This window comes from Olea europaea, chromosome 16 (assembly GCF_002742605.1).
Source record: "Olea europaea var. sylvestris chromosome 16, O_europaea_v1, whole genome shotgun sequence".
NCBI classification, from domain to species: Eukaryota; Viridiplantae; Streptophyta; class Magnoliopsida; order Lamiales; family Oleaceae; genus Olea; species Olea europaea.
The window spans coordinates 10,428,964-10,445,749 of NC_036252.1; the positions used below are offsets into that span (position 1 = coordinate 10,428,964).

The 16,786-nt window shown below is 36.4% G+C and overlaps 2 protein-coding genes across 2 annotated transcripts; one reads left to right on the plus strand and one right to left on the minus strand.

Annotated features, from left to right (window-relative positions):
- The first annotated feature begins 1,586 nt into the window (after positions 1–1,586).
- Positions 1,587–2,465, plus strand: LOC111412612. Its single transcript, XM_023043550.1, has 2 exons — positions 1,587–1,944; positions 2,179–2,465. Exons 1-2 carry the CDS (start codon positions 1,587–1,589, stop codon positions 2,463–2,465), a joined length of 645 nt encoding a protein of 214 aa, XP_022899318.1.
- Positions 2,466–11,447: 8,982 nt separating this feature from the next.
- Positions 11,448–15,858, minus strand: LOC111412062 (protein transport protein SFT2-like). The gene is made up of 4 exons (XM_023042806.1): positions 15,517–15,858; positions 12,884–13,151; positions 12,329–12,433; positions 11,448–11,752 (listed from the first exon to the last, which is right to left on the minus strand). The coding sequence occupies exons 1-4, from the start codon at positions 15,708–15,710 to the stop codon at positions 11,642–11,644; spliced, it is 678 nt and encodes a 225-aa protein (XP_022898574.1). The 5' UTR covers positions 15,711–15,858; the 3' UTR covers positions 11,448–11,641.
- Between the last annotated feature and the right edge of the window lie 928 nt (positions 15,859–16,786).

A 16,786-nucleotide genomic window follows, 5' to 3' on the forward strand; every position in this document is an offset into this window, starting at 1 on the left:
ATGATTCAAGAATTCTAAGGGTCAATTGGGTGCTTAGAAGTCAAAGGAAGTGAAATATGATCATAACATCTTCATAAATCAATTTCCAATCGAAAAAGTTACGCACCAGTTTTCAGCCTCATATTGAGACCCCTTTTTGACATGGAAGATGATCGAATTGGAAGATGATTTCTGAAAGTTGTAGCCCTTCATGTTATCTTTCCAACGCAACTTGAATCACCTCAATCGGACATCGAGAGGAAAAGTTATCGTCAAAATACTAAAATCTATCCGGCAAAAAAAATTTTTAACTATGCGGTCGCATAGTTCAAAAGCTATGTGACCACATAGAAGCATCCAGGGAACTTTTGGGTGCCACACATAGTTATCCTCCAAGATCAAATTTGCCAAATTTCTAAATTGACGCCATCACTTATGGAAACGCTTTTTAACACGTTTCTTAAGCCCAAAAAAACTCCAGAACCTGGGGGATTGAACCTGGACTCCATTTTTCTTCCATCTTTAGCCAAGAAACTCCATGGAAGGCTAAGAAAACTTTGGTAAAGCAAGGGATGAACTCGATTGGTGTCGCTGATGTCAATGTCTCTTCATGCATGTAATTTGGTTTTTCGTTGACAAACAATTCTAGGGTTATGATTTCCTATTTATTGAATATGTTTTGAAATTGGTTTAATATGTATTAGATTTTCATGGATTTAACAATGTTCTTTTTATCGAATAATTGAAGTATGTATTGAATTCCAATTTCAATCATCCCACTGGTGTGATTCACTAATATTATATGCTTGGTGTATGTAATTGATTTTGAATCTAATTCCAATGAATTAAAGTGAGAATATCTTGTAGGAAATCTAAATTCTAGAGTTATAAGTAAAATTCAATTGATTTAGGTCTCAGCTTCAAGCATTGTTGTGAAATTGGTTTAACTTTTACTATATTTCTTATAAACTCAATCATGTTTTATCTATTATGAAATTAACTATTTGTTGAATTTCAATTTCATACAATTTTATGGGTGATTTGATAACTGCATTATACTTGAGGTATATGGTCGTTTCTCAAAGTGATTTGAATAAATGATTCACATTGATTAATCTGAACCAATCTAGGGAATTCCTGTGCTTCATTATTTCACACATTGATTCAAATTTCGTTACTTCAATAATTGATAATTACATTTCATTCAAATTGATAAATTCCTTACACAAAGCACGAAGAAAATCCTGAGCTTTTGATCCTTTAACAAATTCACCATCTCCCTGTGGATACGACACCCCAAAGCCATACTACAACTACCTCTTATACTTTGGGCGTAATCAAATTTTGGCACCATTGTCGGGGAGACGGTACAAATAATTATTGGATTTTCGAGCAAAATGGTGGCTTCATTCCTCTTTTATCTTTTTAGTTTGTTGTTTATTTTTAGTTATATTTTGTTATTTCTCACATTTTTGTATTTTTGTGCTTTATAAATAGGTATCGAGACGAGCGAGGGTGATTCATTGCAAGACCTTAACTAGAGTTTGAATCACTTTCTAACCCTCTTTTCAATATCTGTTGGCACACACATTATATCACATAACACCATGACTGATAGTGAACATGAAGAGACACCAACTAGGACTTTGCACGATTATCTCCATCCCACACGCACATCTACACTGTCATGCATCATATTTCCACCTAATATGCCACATATCGACCTTAAACCGGGAATGATCCAACTTCTTCCCACCTTTCACGGTCTTGAAAATGAAAACTCATACGTGCATATTAAGGAATTTGAAGAGGTTGTTGCGATTTTTCACAATCAACGTGGTACAATGGATGCAGTGAGGCTTAATCTTTTCCCATTCTCTCTTAAAGAAAGAGCAAAAAGTTGGCTATATTCATTAAGACCACGCTTAATTGGGAGTTGGGCTGAAATGACTCAAGCATTCTTTGGCAAGTACTTTCCCCACCACAAAATAGCTGCATTGAAAAAGTAAATATCTTTTTTTATCCAAAAGGAGAGTGAAACTTTATATCAAGCGTGGGAAAGGTACAAAGAATTGCAAGCCCTCTACTCCCACCATAGTTATGAAAGTTTGAACATTGTGAGTTATTTCTATAAGGGATTATTACCTAGGGGGTGTCAATTTGTTGAAATAATGTGTAATGGGAATTTTTTGCAAAAAGATCTGGATGAGGCTATAGACTACCTAGATGACTTAGCTGAAAAGGCCCATACCTGGACTGGACCTAGTGCCACTGAGAGTACTAATAGGTCACGACCCACTGGAAACTTGAATAGTACTGGTATTTATCATCTTAAGGAGGAAGATGACCTTAGAGCCAAGGTAGATGCCCTCACTAAAGAACTCAAAATTTTACGTGCTAGAGGCTCAAAGCTTGCACAAAATGCATCCCATGTTGAATCATTAGGACCGTGTTTTGTTTGTGGTGGAACTGATCATCCAGCTTAAGAGTGTGCTACCTACGCTGAGATGAGGGGAGTTTATCAGGAACACTGCAATGCCTTAAGCACAAACCAAAAGCCTTATTCTCCCTTTTCTGAAACATACAATCCGGGATGGCAGAATCGCCCCAATCTCAGCTGAAAATCTGAAAGCCAGCCAAATAAAGCTCACATTGTACCTCCATATCAGCCTACATCCTCTAGGAAATCTTTAGAAGACATTCTACATGCATTTATAGAGGCATGGAGTAAGACTAAGGAAATTGAAGAGGTTGTTGCGATTTTTCACAATCAAAAGTTTGAGACTATGATCACCCAAATTGTTGAAGAAAACAAGGAAATAAAATCTCATATGTCCAAACTAACTAATGCCTTAGCTACAGGAGAGAGGGAAAATTCCCAGCACAAACTAAATCGAACCCTATGGGGCAACACATGGCATAAACTTCAAGATCAGGAAAGACCAACTTGAAGGAAGTGAATGTCATAACCACTAGATCTGGAAAAGTCACAGAACCAATCCCCAAACCTAGGGTAAGTGAGAAGGATTCCAGTAACATAGAAGAGAGCACCCCTAGTGAGGAGGTAGTGAAAAATCGATCTAGAGTACCCTTTCCTCAAGCCCTCAAGTCAACCTCAAAATCTACTAGTCAACACAGTGAAATCCTGGAGCAACTCAAGCAAGTAAAAGTCAATCTACCTCTCTTGCACGTGATTTCTCAGGTCCCAACATATGCTAAAATCCTTAAGGACTTGTGTACTTTAAAAAGGAAGCATCATGTCAAGAAAACTGCCCTCTTAACTGAACATGTGAGTGTCGTAATTGAACAAAAAGTCCTGCCAAAGTAAAAAGACCCTGGTTGTCCCATTGTTTCTTTTATCATAAGGGAACCATAAGATTGCACAAGCTCTCCTCGACTTAGGGGCTAGTGTCAACCTCATGTCTTATGCTATATACTCGACGTTAGGTCTAGGTGAGATCAAACCTACTACAGTGGTCCTACAATTGGCTAATCAGTCCACTATTAGACCTAGGGGATAGTTGAGGATGTGCTAGTACAAATTGATAAATTTTGCTACCCTATGGATTTTTTGGTTTTGGATGTGAATGTTAACTCCAAGATTCCCATTATTCTTGGTAGACCTTTTCTCGCTACAGCTAACGCTCTTATCAATTGTAGGAATGGTTTGATGAAACTATTTTCGGGAACATGACCTTAGACGTCAACATCTTTCACATCATGAAATAACCTGAGGAAGATGATGAGTGTCATCAAACTTACATGATTGATGCAGTTGTTGAGGAGGAAGCACATGCGCTTATTGATCCCGACCCTTTAAATTCTTTCTTTTTAAATTCTGAAATTCCTGCAAAATATGATAATAGGGAATTTACTGATATTTATGCTACTTTTAATGATTTTCAGGATTTTGAGACACCACCGATGACTACTTCCAATAAGTTTGATGCAATGCACCGAAAGTCGACAACACCCTGACTGGATGCGGGCTGAAGAAGGCAATATTGAGTCAAGCCAACGATAATAAACAAAGGCGCTACTTGGGAGGCAACCCAAGGGGAGTTCATTCCCTTTTCTTTCTTTTTATTTTCATTTATGCATTCTCTCTAGGTTTAGTCCATGTATTATTCATTGCATTCCTTATATTTTCATTTTCTGCATCACCCTTTCCATTGAAAACTTTCAGACTTCTTATACTTCTTTCCTTACCTTTATTTGGCAAACATATTTTTACATTGAGGACAATGAAATGTTTAGTTGAGGGAGAGTTTAACTTAAATTGTATTGTAATTTACATAATTTACATGGAATTTTGGTCTAAATTTTTTTTAAGTCCCTAATTCAGTACATGTTCTTGAATGACAATATATGCCACTAGGAATTAATGTTGTTTATGAAAGTTTGGATGTTGAGACATTTGCTAAATCTTTTTGCACACACAAGCCTTATGGTAAGATAGTGGTTTAACACATATAGCTAAAGTAGTTTCTTGCTAAAGTTTTCTTGTGAGAATTAGTGAGGATCGAGAGCCACCTTGTACCAAAATAGCAATGAGCATTCATTGATTTTGTGAATTGCAAACTCTTTTGAGAATTTGTGATTTGTGGTAAGATGGTAAGTTGCTTGAGAAATGATGAAGGTCAATTTAGAATTAACATATAAGCCTTTCGAGCCTTCTTTTTCAATAATTGCAACCCCTAGTAGCCATGTTGAGTCGTACATATATGTATAGAATTTTCTTCATACACCCATGTTATACATACTTTTCCACATTGGAGTATAACCTATCCATGTATTTACCCAACTTTTTACTTCCAAGCGTGTAGTAAGTATTGAATACTCATTTGTGAAAAATAGAAGCAAGAAAATGACAAGAGTTAGTATGTGCTCAAGGAAAACACCCCTATAAAAAAAAAAAAAAAATTGATTGATTTTGGGGTTGAAATATTGAACGGTGTATTGATCGAAAGATGTAATTTATCGAGATGCTTAATGAGATGCCTAGCTACATGCTTGGAAGTCCTTGAATTTTTATATCCTCATTTTCATACAGCCTAACCCAAACCACATTACAACCCTTTACATTGACTATTTTGATCCCAAGTATGATTATGGTAAGAAAATGATGAATTTTCATTTGACTGTATGCCTATCGTAAGTTCAATGTTGGCTTGTTGTTCATTCATAAACATTTAAGCCTCCAAATTCTGAGTGTATCCCTTTCTTAGCTCCATAGAGAAAAAAAATCACACTAAATACTTTGATACCCGTGAGTTGAGGAGCTGAACCTTCAGCTCAAGACATTCTTGATGTTACATGTGTTAAGGTTGGGGATAAGATGGCTATGGCTTGACACATACTCACACATTTGGCAAGTGTTTTTTATATCTTGATGATCATGACATTGTTAAGTTCTTGTGGTGTTGAGTTTGAAAAGAGCATGAATTGCAGTTAAGTTAGAACTTAATAATTTCATTTGTATCACAATCTAATCATTCGTTTACTTGTTCTACATTGAATTGCTAGGAACTAGCAATAAGCAAGTTGGGGGTGTGATAAGAGTGTAAAATATGATATTTTTCCCTCTTAATTGTCGCATTCATATGATTATTTAACGTTGGTCTAGGTTGCAATTTGATGAAAAATGTTGAAATTTGGAAGAAATGAGTAAAAAAAAGGGCAAAGTGGAAGAAAGTGAAAGTTTAAGGACCAAGTCACAAATAATCCATAGATGAGACGGGCGATGGAATGATGATTCAATAATGCTGAGGGTCAATCGGGTGCAATTAGAAGTCAAATGAAGTGAAATATGATCATAACATCTTCACAAAATAATTCCCAATCGAAAAAGTTACACACCAGTTTTCAACCTCTTATTGAGACCCCTTTTTGACATGGAAGATGATCGAATTGGAAGATTATTTCTGAAGTAAAGTTTTAGCCCTTCGTGTTATCTTTCTAACGCAACATGAGTCACCTCAATAGGACATTGGGGAGAAAAGTTATGATCAAAATACTAAAATCTGTCCGACGAAAAAAATTTTGAACTATGTGGTCGCATAGAAAAAAAAAATTTGAACTATGTGGTCGCATAGTTCAAAAGCTATGCGACCACGTAGAAGGGTCTAGGGAACTTCTGGATGCCACACATTTGTTCTATGCGACCGCATGGTTCATGCAGTCGCATAGTTATCCTCCAAGACCAAATTTGCCAAATTCCTAAATTGACGTCATCACTTATGGAAACACGTTTCTTAAGCCCAAAAACACTCCAGAACCTGGGGGATTAAACCTAGACTCCATTTTTCTCTCATCTTTGGCCAAGAAACTCCATGAAAGGCTAAGAAAACTTTGGTGAAGCAATAGATAAACTCGATTGGTGTCGGTGATGTCAATGTCTCTTCACGCATGTAATTTGATTTTTCATTGATAAACAATTCTAGGTTTATGATTTGTTTATTGAATATGTTTTGAAATTGGTTTAATATGTATTAGATTTTTATGGATTTAACAATGTTCTTTTCATCGAATAATTGAAGTATGTATTGAATTCCAATTTCAATCATCCCACTGCTGTGATTCGCTAATATTATATGCTTGATGTATGTAATTAATTTTGAATCTAATTCCAACGAATTAAAGTGAGAATATCTTGTAGGAAATCTAAATTCTAGAGTTATAAGTGAAATTCAATTGATTTAGGTCTCAACTTCAAGCATTGTTATGAGATTAGTTTAACTTTTACTATATTTCTCATAGACTCAATCATGTTTTGTCTATTGTGAAATTAACTATTTGTTGAATTTCAATTTCATACAATTTTATTGGTGATTTGATTACTGCATTATACTTGAGGTATATTGTCGTTTCTCAAAGTGATTTGAATGAGTGATTCACATTGATTAATCTGAACCAATCGAGGGAATTCATGCGCTTCATTATTTCACACATTGATTCAAATCTCGTTACTTCAATAATTGATAGTTACATTTCATTCAAACTGATAAATTCCTTACACAAAGCACGAAGAAAACCCTAAGCTTTTGATCATTTAACAAATTTTCCAACTCCCTATGGATACGACACCCTAAAGCCGTACTACAACTATCACGTTATACTTTGGGCGTAATCAAGCGCTGAACTGACTTTGTGTCAAATACTGCGACGGTGATGGCGGTGGTGGGTCAAGGCCTCTAGCGACGAATTCTGCTTTCGTGTCTGCCGTTGTTGCCCTTAAGCGTTTTCTTGTTCGTCTTCTTGACATGGCTTTTGTGTTCAATGGAAGAAATTCCCACAGACGGCACCAATGAAATGGTGGTTGAATAATGCCTCCTGATTTGCCTAGCGGCCTTTTGACGTTTCTGCTACTCCGACGAACGTGGGTAACTTGAAAAGTGATGGTGGGGCTTTCTCCCCCGTTTTACCTCCGCGCGTGAGAATTAATATACGTGTTAGGAGAAAATAAATTCGAAATTCCGATGGCTAAAAAATATGCAATCATCTATACTTGTGTCGCCCTCAGAGGTATTTATAGACGTCGGAAGTCGAGTGAAAGCCGGGTGGTTGTGGTGCCACGTGTCCCACGTTGGCCCTCCCATTATCCCCACGTTCTGAGTGGGGGGTCTTGACTTCCCGCCCGGAGGTTGTGCCCGTGGTAACCTCCATGTAACCTCGTCAATTCATCCGAGATTTTGTAGCTAAGTGCTGAGATGACCCTATGGGCAATTCCATGCCGGTCGGTGGTTTTGCGTTGAGGTAGAACACCCGGGGGGTCTACAATCTCTTGTTGAGGTAGAGCACTCAGGAGGTCAACAGTCATGCGTAGAGATAGAGCGCCCCCGGGGGGTCGACGGTCTCGAATAGAGGTAGAGCGCCCGGGAGATAGGTGTCCTTGTGTTGAAATAAAGCATCCCCGAGGGGTCGACGGCCTAGCATCGGCGTGTAGTGATCTACCTCACTTGTCATCAGCAGTGGTTTTCTATGTTAATGATATCACTGTGTATTATGTGGGCATAATCAGAGTTGGGACCACATTTTCATCCACTATCTTCCATCTACCTCGAACTTAGAACTAGATATATTTTCAATATTTAATCAAATCAGGAGGACGATGACTAAGTGAGAGTGGGCACCCCACAGCATCATGTACTACCAACCCTTGCGCCATTCGCCTTTTCTCAAGACCTTTTGTTCGAAAATCCTTAGGAGGATGTATAGAGCCACGTCCTAGCCTAGGGAAAACTTCTACACGAACCAAGAGCCTACCATTTAGCTCTAGGCATTTAGAGCAAGCTGGAACAGAGTAAGCATGAAAGACTTCAACGTGATCTGAAGAAGACGTGTAATGGCAGTGCATTCCCACCTTCAAGATAGCCTCAATTACGCTACTATCTAGGTCTCAAATAATAGGCTTTCTCGTGGACCTTTATTCATCCAATTTTTCTTGGGTCATGTTTGAAGGCACCTCCGAAGCCTCCCACTTAATGTTGAAGTCTACTATGCCCTCATGCATTGCTTATATATTTGGTTCGACCCATCGCCTTAGTTATTCCTCCACTATTCAAAAGGCTATGCACACCAAATTGAATTCGACCATCCTAAGATCTACTCTACGCTGATCAAAGCCCTCGCTGAAATTTGCAACCATTTTGTGAAGGTTTTGTTTTTGAATAAAGAAAAAGTGAAAAGAGATGAAGAAATTATACAAATGCAAAGAAAAAGTTACCTAAAAGTTATTTTTCTTGCTAAAATTTGATCTAGGATCACAAACTTTCCATAAATTCAAATGTTGCTAAAATTCTCTCAAGGGTATATGAAGGATAAAATGAAAAGTACAATATCCAGAAGATGTAGCAAAGGCCCCTTTTATAGGCAATGCCTCGTCTCCCCAACCATTGGATCAAATCAAGATTGATACGAGACGTCCATTTGTTAGCTTCATTCAAACTGTTAAACCAAAATGAACCATTTTGAGATTGAATGGAGGGTTAGGATGAAATTGCGCATCTCAAGCACACAAAGAGACGATGGTATCAAAATATGTAAAGGCATAGGCCATCTTTGACATTAATTGCTTAAGATTGCACCTGTCTTAAACCAAATGATGTCTTATCTATTGCCTCTTGAAAATGCGCAACCTTTTAAAACATTATCACGCGTCCCATCAATGTCACTCCACATCAGAGGCATAGTTTCGAAAGCAAATGTTACACTTACATGAAGTGGCCGCATCCTTGAAAAATGATCCAAGTACGAAAAATGAATCTATTTGTTTACAGAAGTTGCTGGTCGATGATCGCGCGGCTGTTCGAGTGCAATACTTGACTTTCATGGTCAGTCCTATTAAGCCCAAAAGTTTTCGAATACAGAGGTCTATCTATCCAGATATGATCTCTCCGAAAATTACTCTAAAAAAGTTTTCCAATCCCTTACTAAACAAAAGCAAGTAAATGGGGGCTTTTCCTGTATAGCAATGCCTTGGTAGCAAAAAGAGGTTTCATCCCACATTGGGACCTCATCCCTATAATTGCTCTTCACTTATGAAAAGTATATTCGTGCTTGGATTTGGGAGACTAATTTGTTATACATCGCCAACATGATAATTATTCACTTTTTTGTAGTGTTACCTTTCCAACCATGACTAACCGACTTTGGACAACATCAATCACTACATCAGCACTACAGACCTAAGTTTTAGAGGTTGTGCATAATCCATCCCTTTAAATATATTATATGTCATTTCACACTCCTACCAAGCCTTATATGATTATTCATGACAAGACTTGGAAGGACTATTGTTATATCTCATCTCATGTGACAATCAGCTAAGAAATTAGCAAGAAGTTACTCAAGGCCCGAATAACATATTACTTCATCTTCCTAAGCTTAGCTGAGGCTATTAGACACGAAGGTCGAAGTGATTTGGGAACCTTAACTGAAGTGACATGGTAGAGTCAGAACCTCCATGTTACAAGCAATGTCCCACAATTGGCGACAGTGCATTTTCGGAGTGATAGGCCTTTGCTTCACAAGACATATTCTATGACATTGCTTTGATCCAAAGATTTTCTATACGAGATCTTTCGTACGTCTATAGGTTTGGCCATTTTGCACCAAGGTCTTTCAATCAACTTTTCGTACGCCTATAGGTTTAGCTAATTAGATCATCTCGGACCTAGGATAGCTAAATGTGACACCTATCAAGTCTAACACGTGAACCATTAGGATGAGGCCACATTTCAAACATCCAACATATATCATTTATTTCCTTCCACTATAAAAACTAACACTTGCTGTCTTCCAAAGGTAATGCAATTTTACACTACAACAGTAAGGTTGCTTGGTATTTTTCTTTAACCCGAATCCATATATTCTTACTCTCGTTCAATGTTTATCCCTCACCTAAATGACATTTTCGATAGTTGATTGACTTGAGCATTGAAGTGCCCGTGATCGTCTCTCCACATCATAGAAAGTCACGTACATCTAATGCTTTGTCCCAATATGAAGGAACTCAACACGTGGATGAGAGTGGAGTTGAAATCTATTGGCCACGTGTTTCCACCGAATTTCGAGGTCAAATGCATTACTCAAAACATATAATACGAACTGATCCCTCTATTAAAGAAACGAAAAGCAAATATATCGTCATAGGAGAAAATTCTGTTCTCGAATATGCGATAAAGATAGGTTGACTGTATGGAAGGCCTCCCATGGCTATAAGAACATTGTTGGTTTAGCCTTTACAATTTTATTGTCACTGAAAGCACGTCATATTATGGCTAGATGACCTTTTACAGTTTTTAAGGAATCTTCTACTTGACTGGTTTTTTAAAAGATGATTTATGGTAAAACTCTTCACTACTAGTGAATATAACATCTTGGTGTAAATATTTTAATGTTATGCTAGAGGTACATAATTTTTGTACATAGAGGCGTCCACACCCCCTTACATGGGATGGGGCCCACCTCGTCGTCCTTGTTTGGATTACTAGATTTATGTTCTTAATTTCATAGCCTGAATATTGGCAAGGATTGACTGAAACTTTAGCAGGATTCATAAATTCGACCAATTTGATTTGATGGACAAATTAGTCCTAGAATACAGTTCTGTCACAAGTCACAGCCATTGCCATTCTTATTAACTAGTAATGGGAGAGGAATCCCAACAATGAGCAAATGCAAGAATTGAAATTTCTCTCTCAATGCCATAAGAGAATCGGGTTGGAAAGGAAATGCCCTTGAAAACAATGGCCGACCCAGTTTCTCCACTTGCCTTTCGAGTTTATTAAACTATTAAAGCAGGAATTCTGTTTTATAGAATGTGCCTCTCCAAGCAATTAGAATGAATTTAGGGCTTGAAGGAAGTTATGCAAATGAATTTCTCGTGTAAATATCAATGGTATGTTTAGCAAGATGAATTGTAAGGGAAAAAAAATTATAAAAAAATTATAAAAAAAAAAAAAAAAAAAAAGGGAAAGCAAGTTCAAATTATGGTCATTATAGCGTCTAGGTCTGTCTAATAAGTATTCCCCTAAACAAAATTCATACAGATAACCAAGAGAGCCATGCACCACTCTATTTTTCCAACTAACATATCCCAAATGTTATAATATATTTAGCAAAGAACAAAATTCTTTTGTGACAACCAATAAACCCCATGTCACCTTCCAAAACATCTGAGTACAGAGGACATAAGAGTCGAAGAAAGAAACTTTATCCCAGCTGATCCACCGGGGAAGTAGGAGATCGCATAGTACAACAGTCCAAGGACCTAGCAAGATTATGAAGTGTCAAAAACTCTGATGAACACGTCAATGAGAGCATATATAATGTAACTCAAATTTTCTTCAATTAAGTTATTTTGTACTTTTGCCGTATATTGAATATGTTAAATGTCTATTTGACTTTATGATATCAAATAAAAAAGATGCAAATTCGAAACTAATACCACATAACTCGGTGGATATTTGTTTGTGGATACAATGCATGATAAAATCGGCATGTTTTCTTAAGTTTCCTCCTATTTTGTTTGCTTTTTTGTCTTTTTCATTTTATAAGGGTAAGAACATTGTTTCATATTTGAAGGAAAGACACAATAAGCAAGGATCTTGATAGCAACATCCCTAACAATAAGCAGACACAATAAGACTCTCGATGACAATTATTTAGATATTAATCAACAAAGATCTACCAGTTTTAGTTTGTGACGGAACTGTTCTTGAACAGGCTTCACCAGAGTTAAATTATTTCAAAATAAATAAATAAATAAAATAGCATGGAGTGCAGAAAACTGTAATGTCATAATCGGTGCTCTCTCTAGAGGAGCATGAAGAGAGGGATTTGATACCTGTAGCACAGAGAAGAGAACAGAAAGAATATAACTGTGAAGCACCATGGATACGTAAATTGTACCCGCCATGCTACTGATAAATCCCAACGTAAAAGGAAGCCTCTGAAAAGGAAGCAAAAATAACAAAAACAAACGAGATCAGTCAGAGCAATCATCAGGAGAAACGACAGAGAAAAAATACCCTCACTAGCATAAAGGGGTGGGCAGTGGACAAAACCGAGAACTCACCAGTTCCAGTCCAATTCTCGGAACTAAAACCCAATATAACCCGATTTTTTTAATATAATATACTATATATAGTGGCTGGTCCTTGTAAATTTAAAATTTTCAGAATTTTGTCTTCAAAATGAGTGAGGATATGAATTCTTTATTACATGAAAATGGTTAGTTTCAGTTCAGTTTCATATTTGGAAATGGAACCCCATGGTCCCACTTTTATGATACCCATTGGTACTCAGTTCCTGACTGTTCCCACTCCTAATAATCAATATTTATATACTGGAAAATTCAAGCAAAAGAAAACATCGCGATAAGAAAAGTTAAGTGAAAGACCTCTTTTGATAACATATGACTAAGCTGATTTTTTGGTCCTTTTAGTGCAAAGAATGAACCAATGATAAAGGCACATCCAATAGTGAAGCAAATAGCAAACTTCTGAGGTGACAGCACCATTACAGGAAGGAATATAGTGAATGAAATAAAGAGAAAGAAGACACCAGCAGCGAGAAGCAACCCAAAGTACATCAGGGACTTTGAAGAAGGGACATTGCTCGTGGCAGAATTAAAGTTCCCTGGCAAATCCATAACACCTTTTGAAACCCTGTGCAAGTATATTTGGCGAATTAAGAAAAACAAACAAGGCAAAATGTAAAGAAACTCAGAATAATCACGTAATTTAACATGGATGACAAAACCAGATTCCACACTGAATGTAAGAGAGAACCCAAAAATGCAAAGAAATTCTATTCACCCGAGAAACATTCACCAACTTAGACAAGTGATAACAATAGGTTGTCCAACATGTGAATAACTACTCTCTTTTTTTTTTTTTTTTTTTTTTTTACAGTACCACAGTATTTAAAATTACTCTATATATTCTGTGAGAATATGTTGATGCATAAGCATTAAAAACAGGCTAAATATTTTCAAAGATATGATTTTAGCAAAAAAATAATTAATCATGATGTCTATGAAAAGAATGAGCATCGAACAATGATTTCAAGAACTATGAGATTTATGCAATCACATTATGAACATGCACGAGTTTCATGAAAAAATCTTGTGTGTTTGTTAGACAGGAACGAATTGAACTAGCAGCACTGGAATGGAGAACTGTGTTGCGGGACTATATATAGCATTAAATTAGCTACTCAACTCTAAAAGATGTCCGAACATCCACAATTAGTGATGCAATTCTTAGATGAATTCATTCAAGCCATATCATATCCGCTCATATATTGACTGATTGTAAGTTGTCAGAGTCGACCATTGTAGCTGAAAGGTGTACTTGTAATGAATGAAAAGAAGGTAGAATGTCGAACAGATTACATTTGTACGTTTGTGTTTGTACTGAACCAAAACAGAGTTGAATGATAGAATTCCAAGGAACTGAATGTAATTTGGTAAGAGAGATGAAACTGTTAATGAAAAATACTGTAAATTGAACTATTGAGAAGTAACAGAAGTAAAAGGAATTTAATACGCCAGCCACTCTCAGTACATCTGAGAAAAGATTTGGGAAAATTTACGACTCTCATTTTTTCCAAACATGGACAGTAAGCCCTGTTATACTTTCTTCATATTTCAGAAAAGATGGACAAGAAAATTGCCTATTACATAAATACACATAGCATAAAGCTTATATACAGTTAAATAGGTAAGTAATTTCAACTTATCTGTAATACTGAATTTTTAGCAACTTCCACAAACCAAAATAAAAATAAAAAAAATAGCGTCATAAGAAGTGCGACAGTCAAACTCATCCCCCTAAAGCAAACAAAACTCAGGCAATCATGTCTAGCAAATTCTATACCTAGCAGCCAGAATGCCTTTAATACATGTGCACAGACACCCAAATATACAAGAACAAGCGAAGGCCAGAAGAATCCAAAAGTTCTATTCTCCCATTTGAGCAGTTTTTAACGAAAGTACATTTCAAATTATCCAACTACTCATAATTATCTACAGAACATGCCAATGAAACAAGACATGAACAAATTTTTTACAGATTTTCTTGTCCAAGGAAGTCTCAATCGATGTTAGACATATTGATCCCAAAGAACAAGAACAACAAATAAGCCTTTGTTTGCAGAAGAAAGTAATTTAAACCTTCTAACAAAAAGTCCATATGAGTGAATTGCTCACTGAAGCAAACTGCAATTTAAAATGCTATAAAACATCTCATTTGCTATCCTCTTTTGTGCGTGTGAATATATAAATATCATAGGATACACTCTTCAGATGCATATATGTCATTAATCTATGTGTTGAAATTGATTGATTACTTGAATGTATATCATCCACTAAGCAACAATTGGTTATTGCAAAATTAGACAGCAATGTTATTGTGATGGTTAGGTAACATCTCAAGCCAAGTAGATTGCAGGCAAAATAGTACCAATAATTTCAAATAAAAGATAGGGAAATCAATTAATACCATATAAATCATATTCCTCCAAAGAGAATGCCAGTATAGTAATTAGGATCAATCAAACAGACAAGGTATTGTACAAGATTGAGAACTTATCAGGAAGTATCTTTGAACAGTAGAACATTGTTGATCTAAAAATAATTCAATAGGAATAATATGCTAATCCCCTAAAATTTTCAGCAAAATCTTAAGTTTATCATAACATTATCCGTTGGGAAATATAGTTTAAATACTACTACGTCTGAATGGACAGCTAATGTTTTCACATCAAAATGCTATTTTTTTAAATGGAAATCTCATACCCGTACCCTAATTGCCAACAGAGAACACATCGATCACACGATGCAAATTAAAGAACACGTACTCGATATTACCACAATTAATTAAACCATAAAAAAATCATATAAAAATTTTCAGTATTAATAGCCTCAAATAAAAAGTACACAAGCTCATATGATTAACGGCACATAAATCTCAATAAAATCAGTAATATTGTCATCAAAACAAGCACAAATACACAAATTTCACAACTTACACGTTGAAAGTGCCTGAGACTTTATCATTGGCAGTACGAACGGCTGCTTCGAGATCGAATCCGATGCCGGATGACTCGGCATCCTCAGCCTTGGAAGCAGCATAAGAGTTCCAGTCCGCAAGCAGTGAAGAAGAGGATCTGTCGAGATCGCTACTCGGGCCGCCGGTGAACCACGTCTGTGCCGTTTTCTGCATACTATAAAGTGATGGAGATCGGGCTGTGTGAATTTCCTCTTTCTACTGTATGTGTTTATATTTGTATGTATAACAGTCTGGTAGTATTAGTAATCAGCTGTTTCACTGCGGGGGAATTTGATGGTTTTTGATTCGAGGGTAGAAAGTAGAAACTCAAGAAAGTAAGGAGTTTATAAAAGAATTAAGCTCCCCTACGAGGCCTGCCCTCCTCTCACATTCTCTCGTCTATGTGGGTCCTTCGTTGTTAAAAAAAATGGACTTTCGCTATTTGTACATCCGGATTGACGTCTCGGATGACACTCCCCTCACAAGAGGGAGGCTCGTAATTATTTTATTATGTATGGACTCCCTTTCTTGTGAAGGGAGTGTCATTCGGAGTGTCAATCCCGAATATACAAATAGCTTTATTGTAAAAAAAAAAAAATACCCTAAATATATCCACCCCACGTGCCAAATGTGAGATGAAGTGCTCTACCAGACCTTTTTACAAGCCTGGCTGACCCGATCATTAATTTGGTCAAAACCAAATTAATTGTTCAATTAATGAATTGATTGATTGATTCATCAAGGGGTTGTCAAAGGGCTCTCTCCTATATTATGTGACAAACACATAACAGAAAGAGTCATACATTCGTTGACTTGACATTGATCATTTAGACTCCGTTTGGTTTTCATTAATTTTCATTTTTCTCTTTCTTATTTTCAATTATACAATCTTCCATAAAATAATATTACATATAAACCGAAAAAAATTTCTTCATTTTCTACCATTTATTTTTCAAAAAAATATTATTCCACCCATTTCCATTACCACAAAATAGGAGCCAGACGAGGGCTTAATTATATCAAGCTAATTAATCAAGCAGCACTTTTGGGCGGGCCTAGACTTGGTCTAGCCCACTATCTCACATGGCCTATTTTCTCACTGTATATATGTGATTCATTTTAAAATCAAGATATGTTCTCAAGCCTTAGCTAAACCCTTCTATCGTCTCTTACACTCTTTATATTTTTTTCTAACCATATTAACTTGATTGTCGAAGTGCAAATGATCGTTGGACATTTTTCTAGACCAA

Coding starts and splice junctions, on each gene's coding strand:
- LOC111412612 (XM_023043550.1), top strand. CDS start 1,587: ATGACTGATAGTGAACATGAAGAGACACCAACTAGGACTTTGCACGAT. Junction 1,945..2,178: donor AATGACTCAAGCATTCTTTG/GCAAGTACTTTC, acceptor TTTTGCAAAAAG/ATCTGGATGAGGCTATAGAC.
- LOC111412062 (XM_023042806.1), bottom strand. CDS start 15,710: ATGCAGAAAACGGCACAGACGTGGTTCACCGGCGGCCCGAGTAGCGAT. Junction 12,434..12,883: donor GTCATATGTTATCAAAAGAG/GTCTTTCACTTA, acceptor CTTCCTTTTCAG/AGGCTTCCTTTTACGTTGGG. Junction 11,753..12,328: donor TTCTCTTCTCTGTGCTACAG/GTATCAAATCCC, acceptor TAATCTTGCTAG/GTCCTTGGACTGTTGTACTA.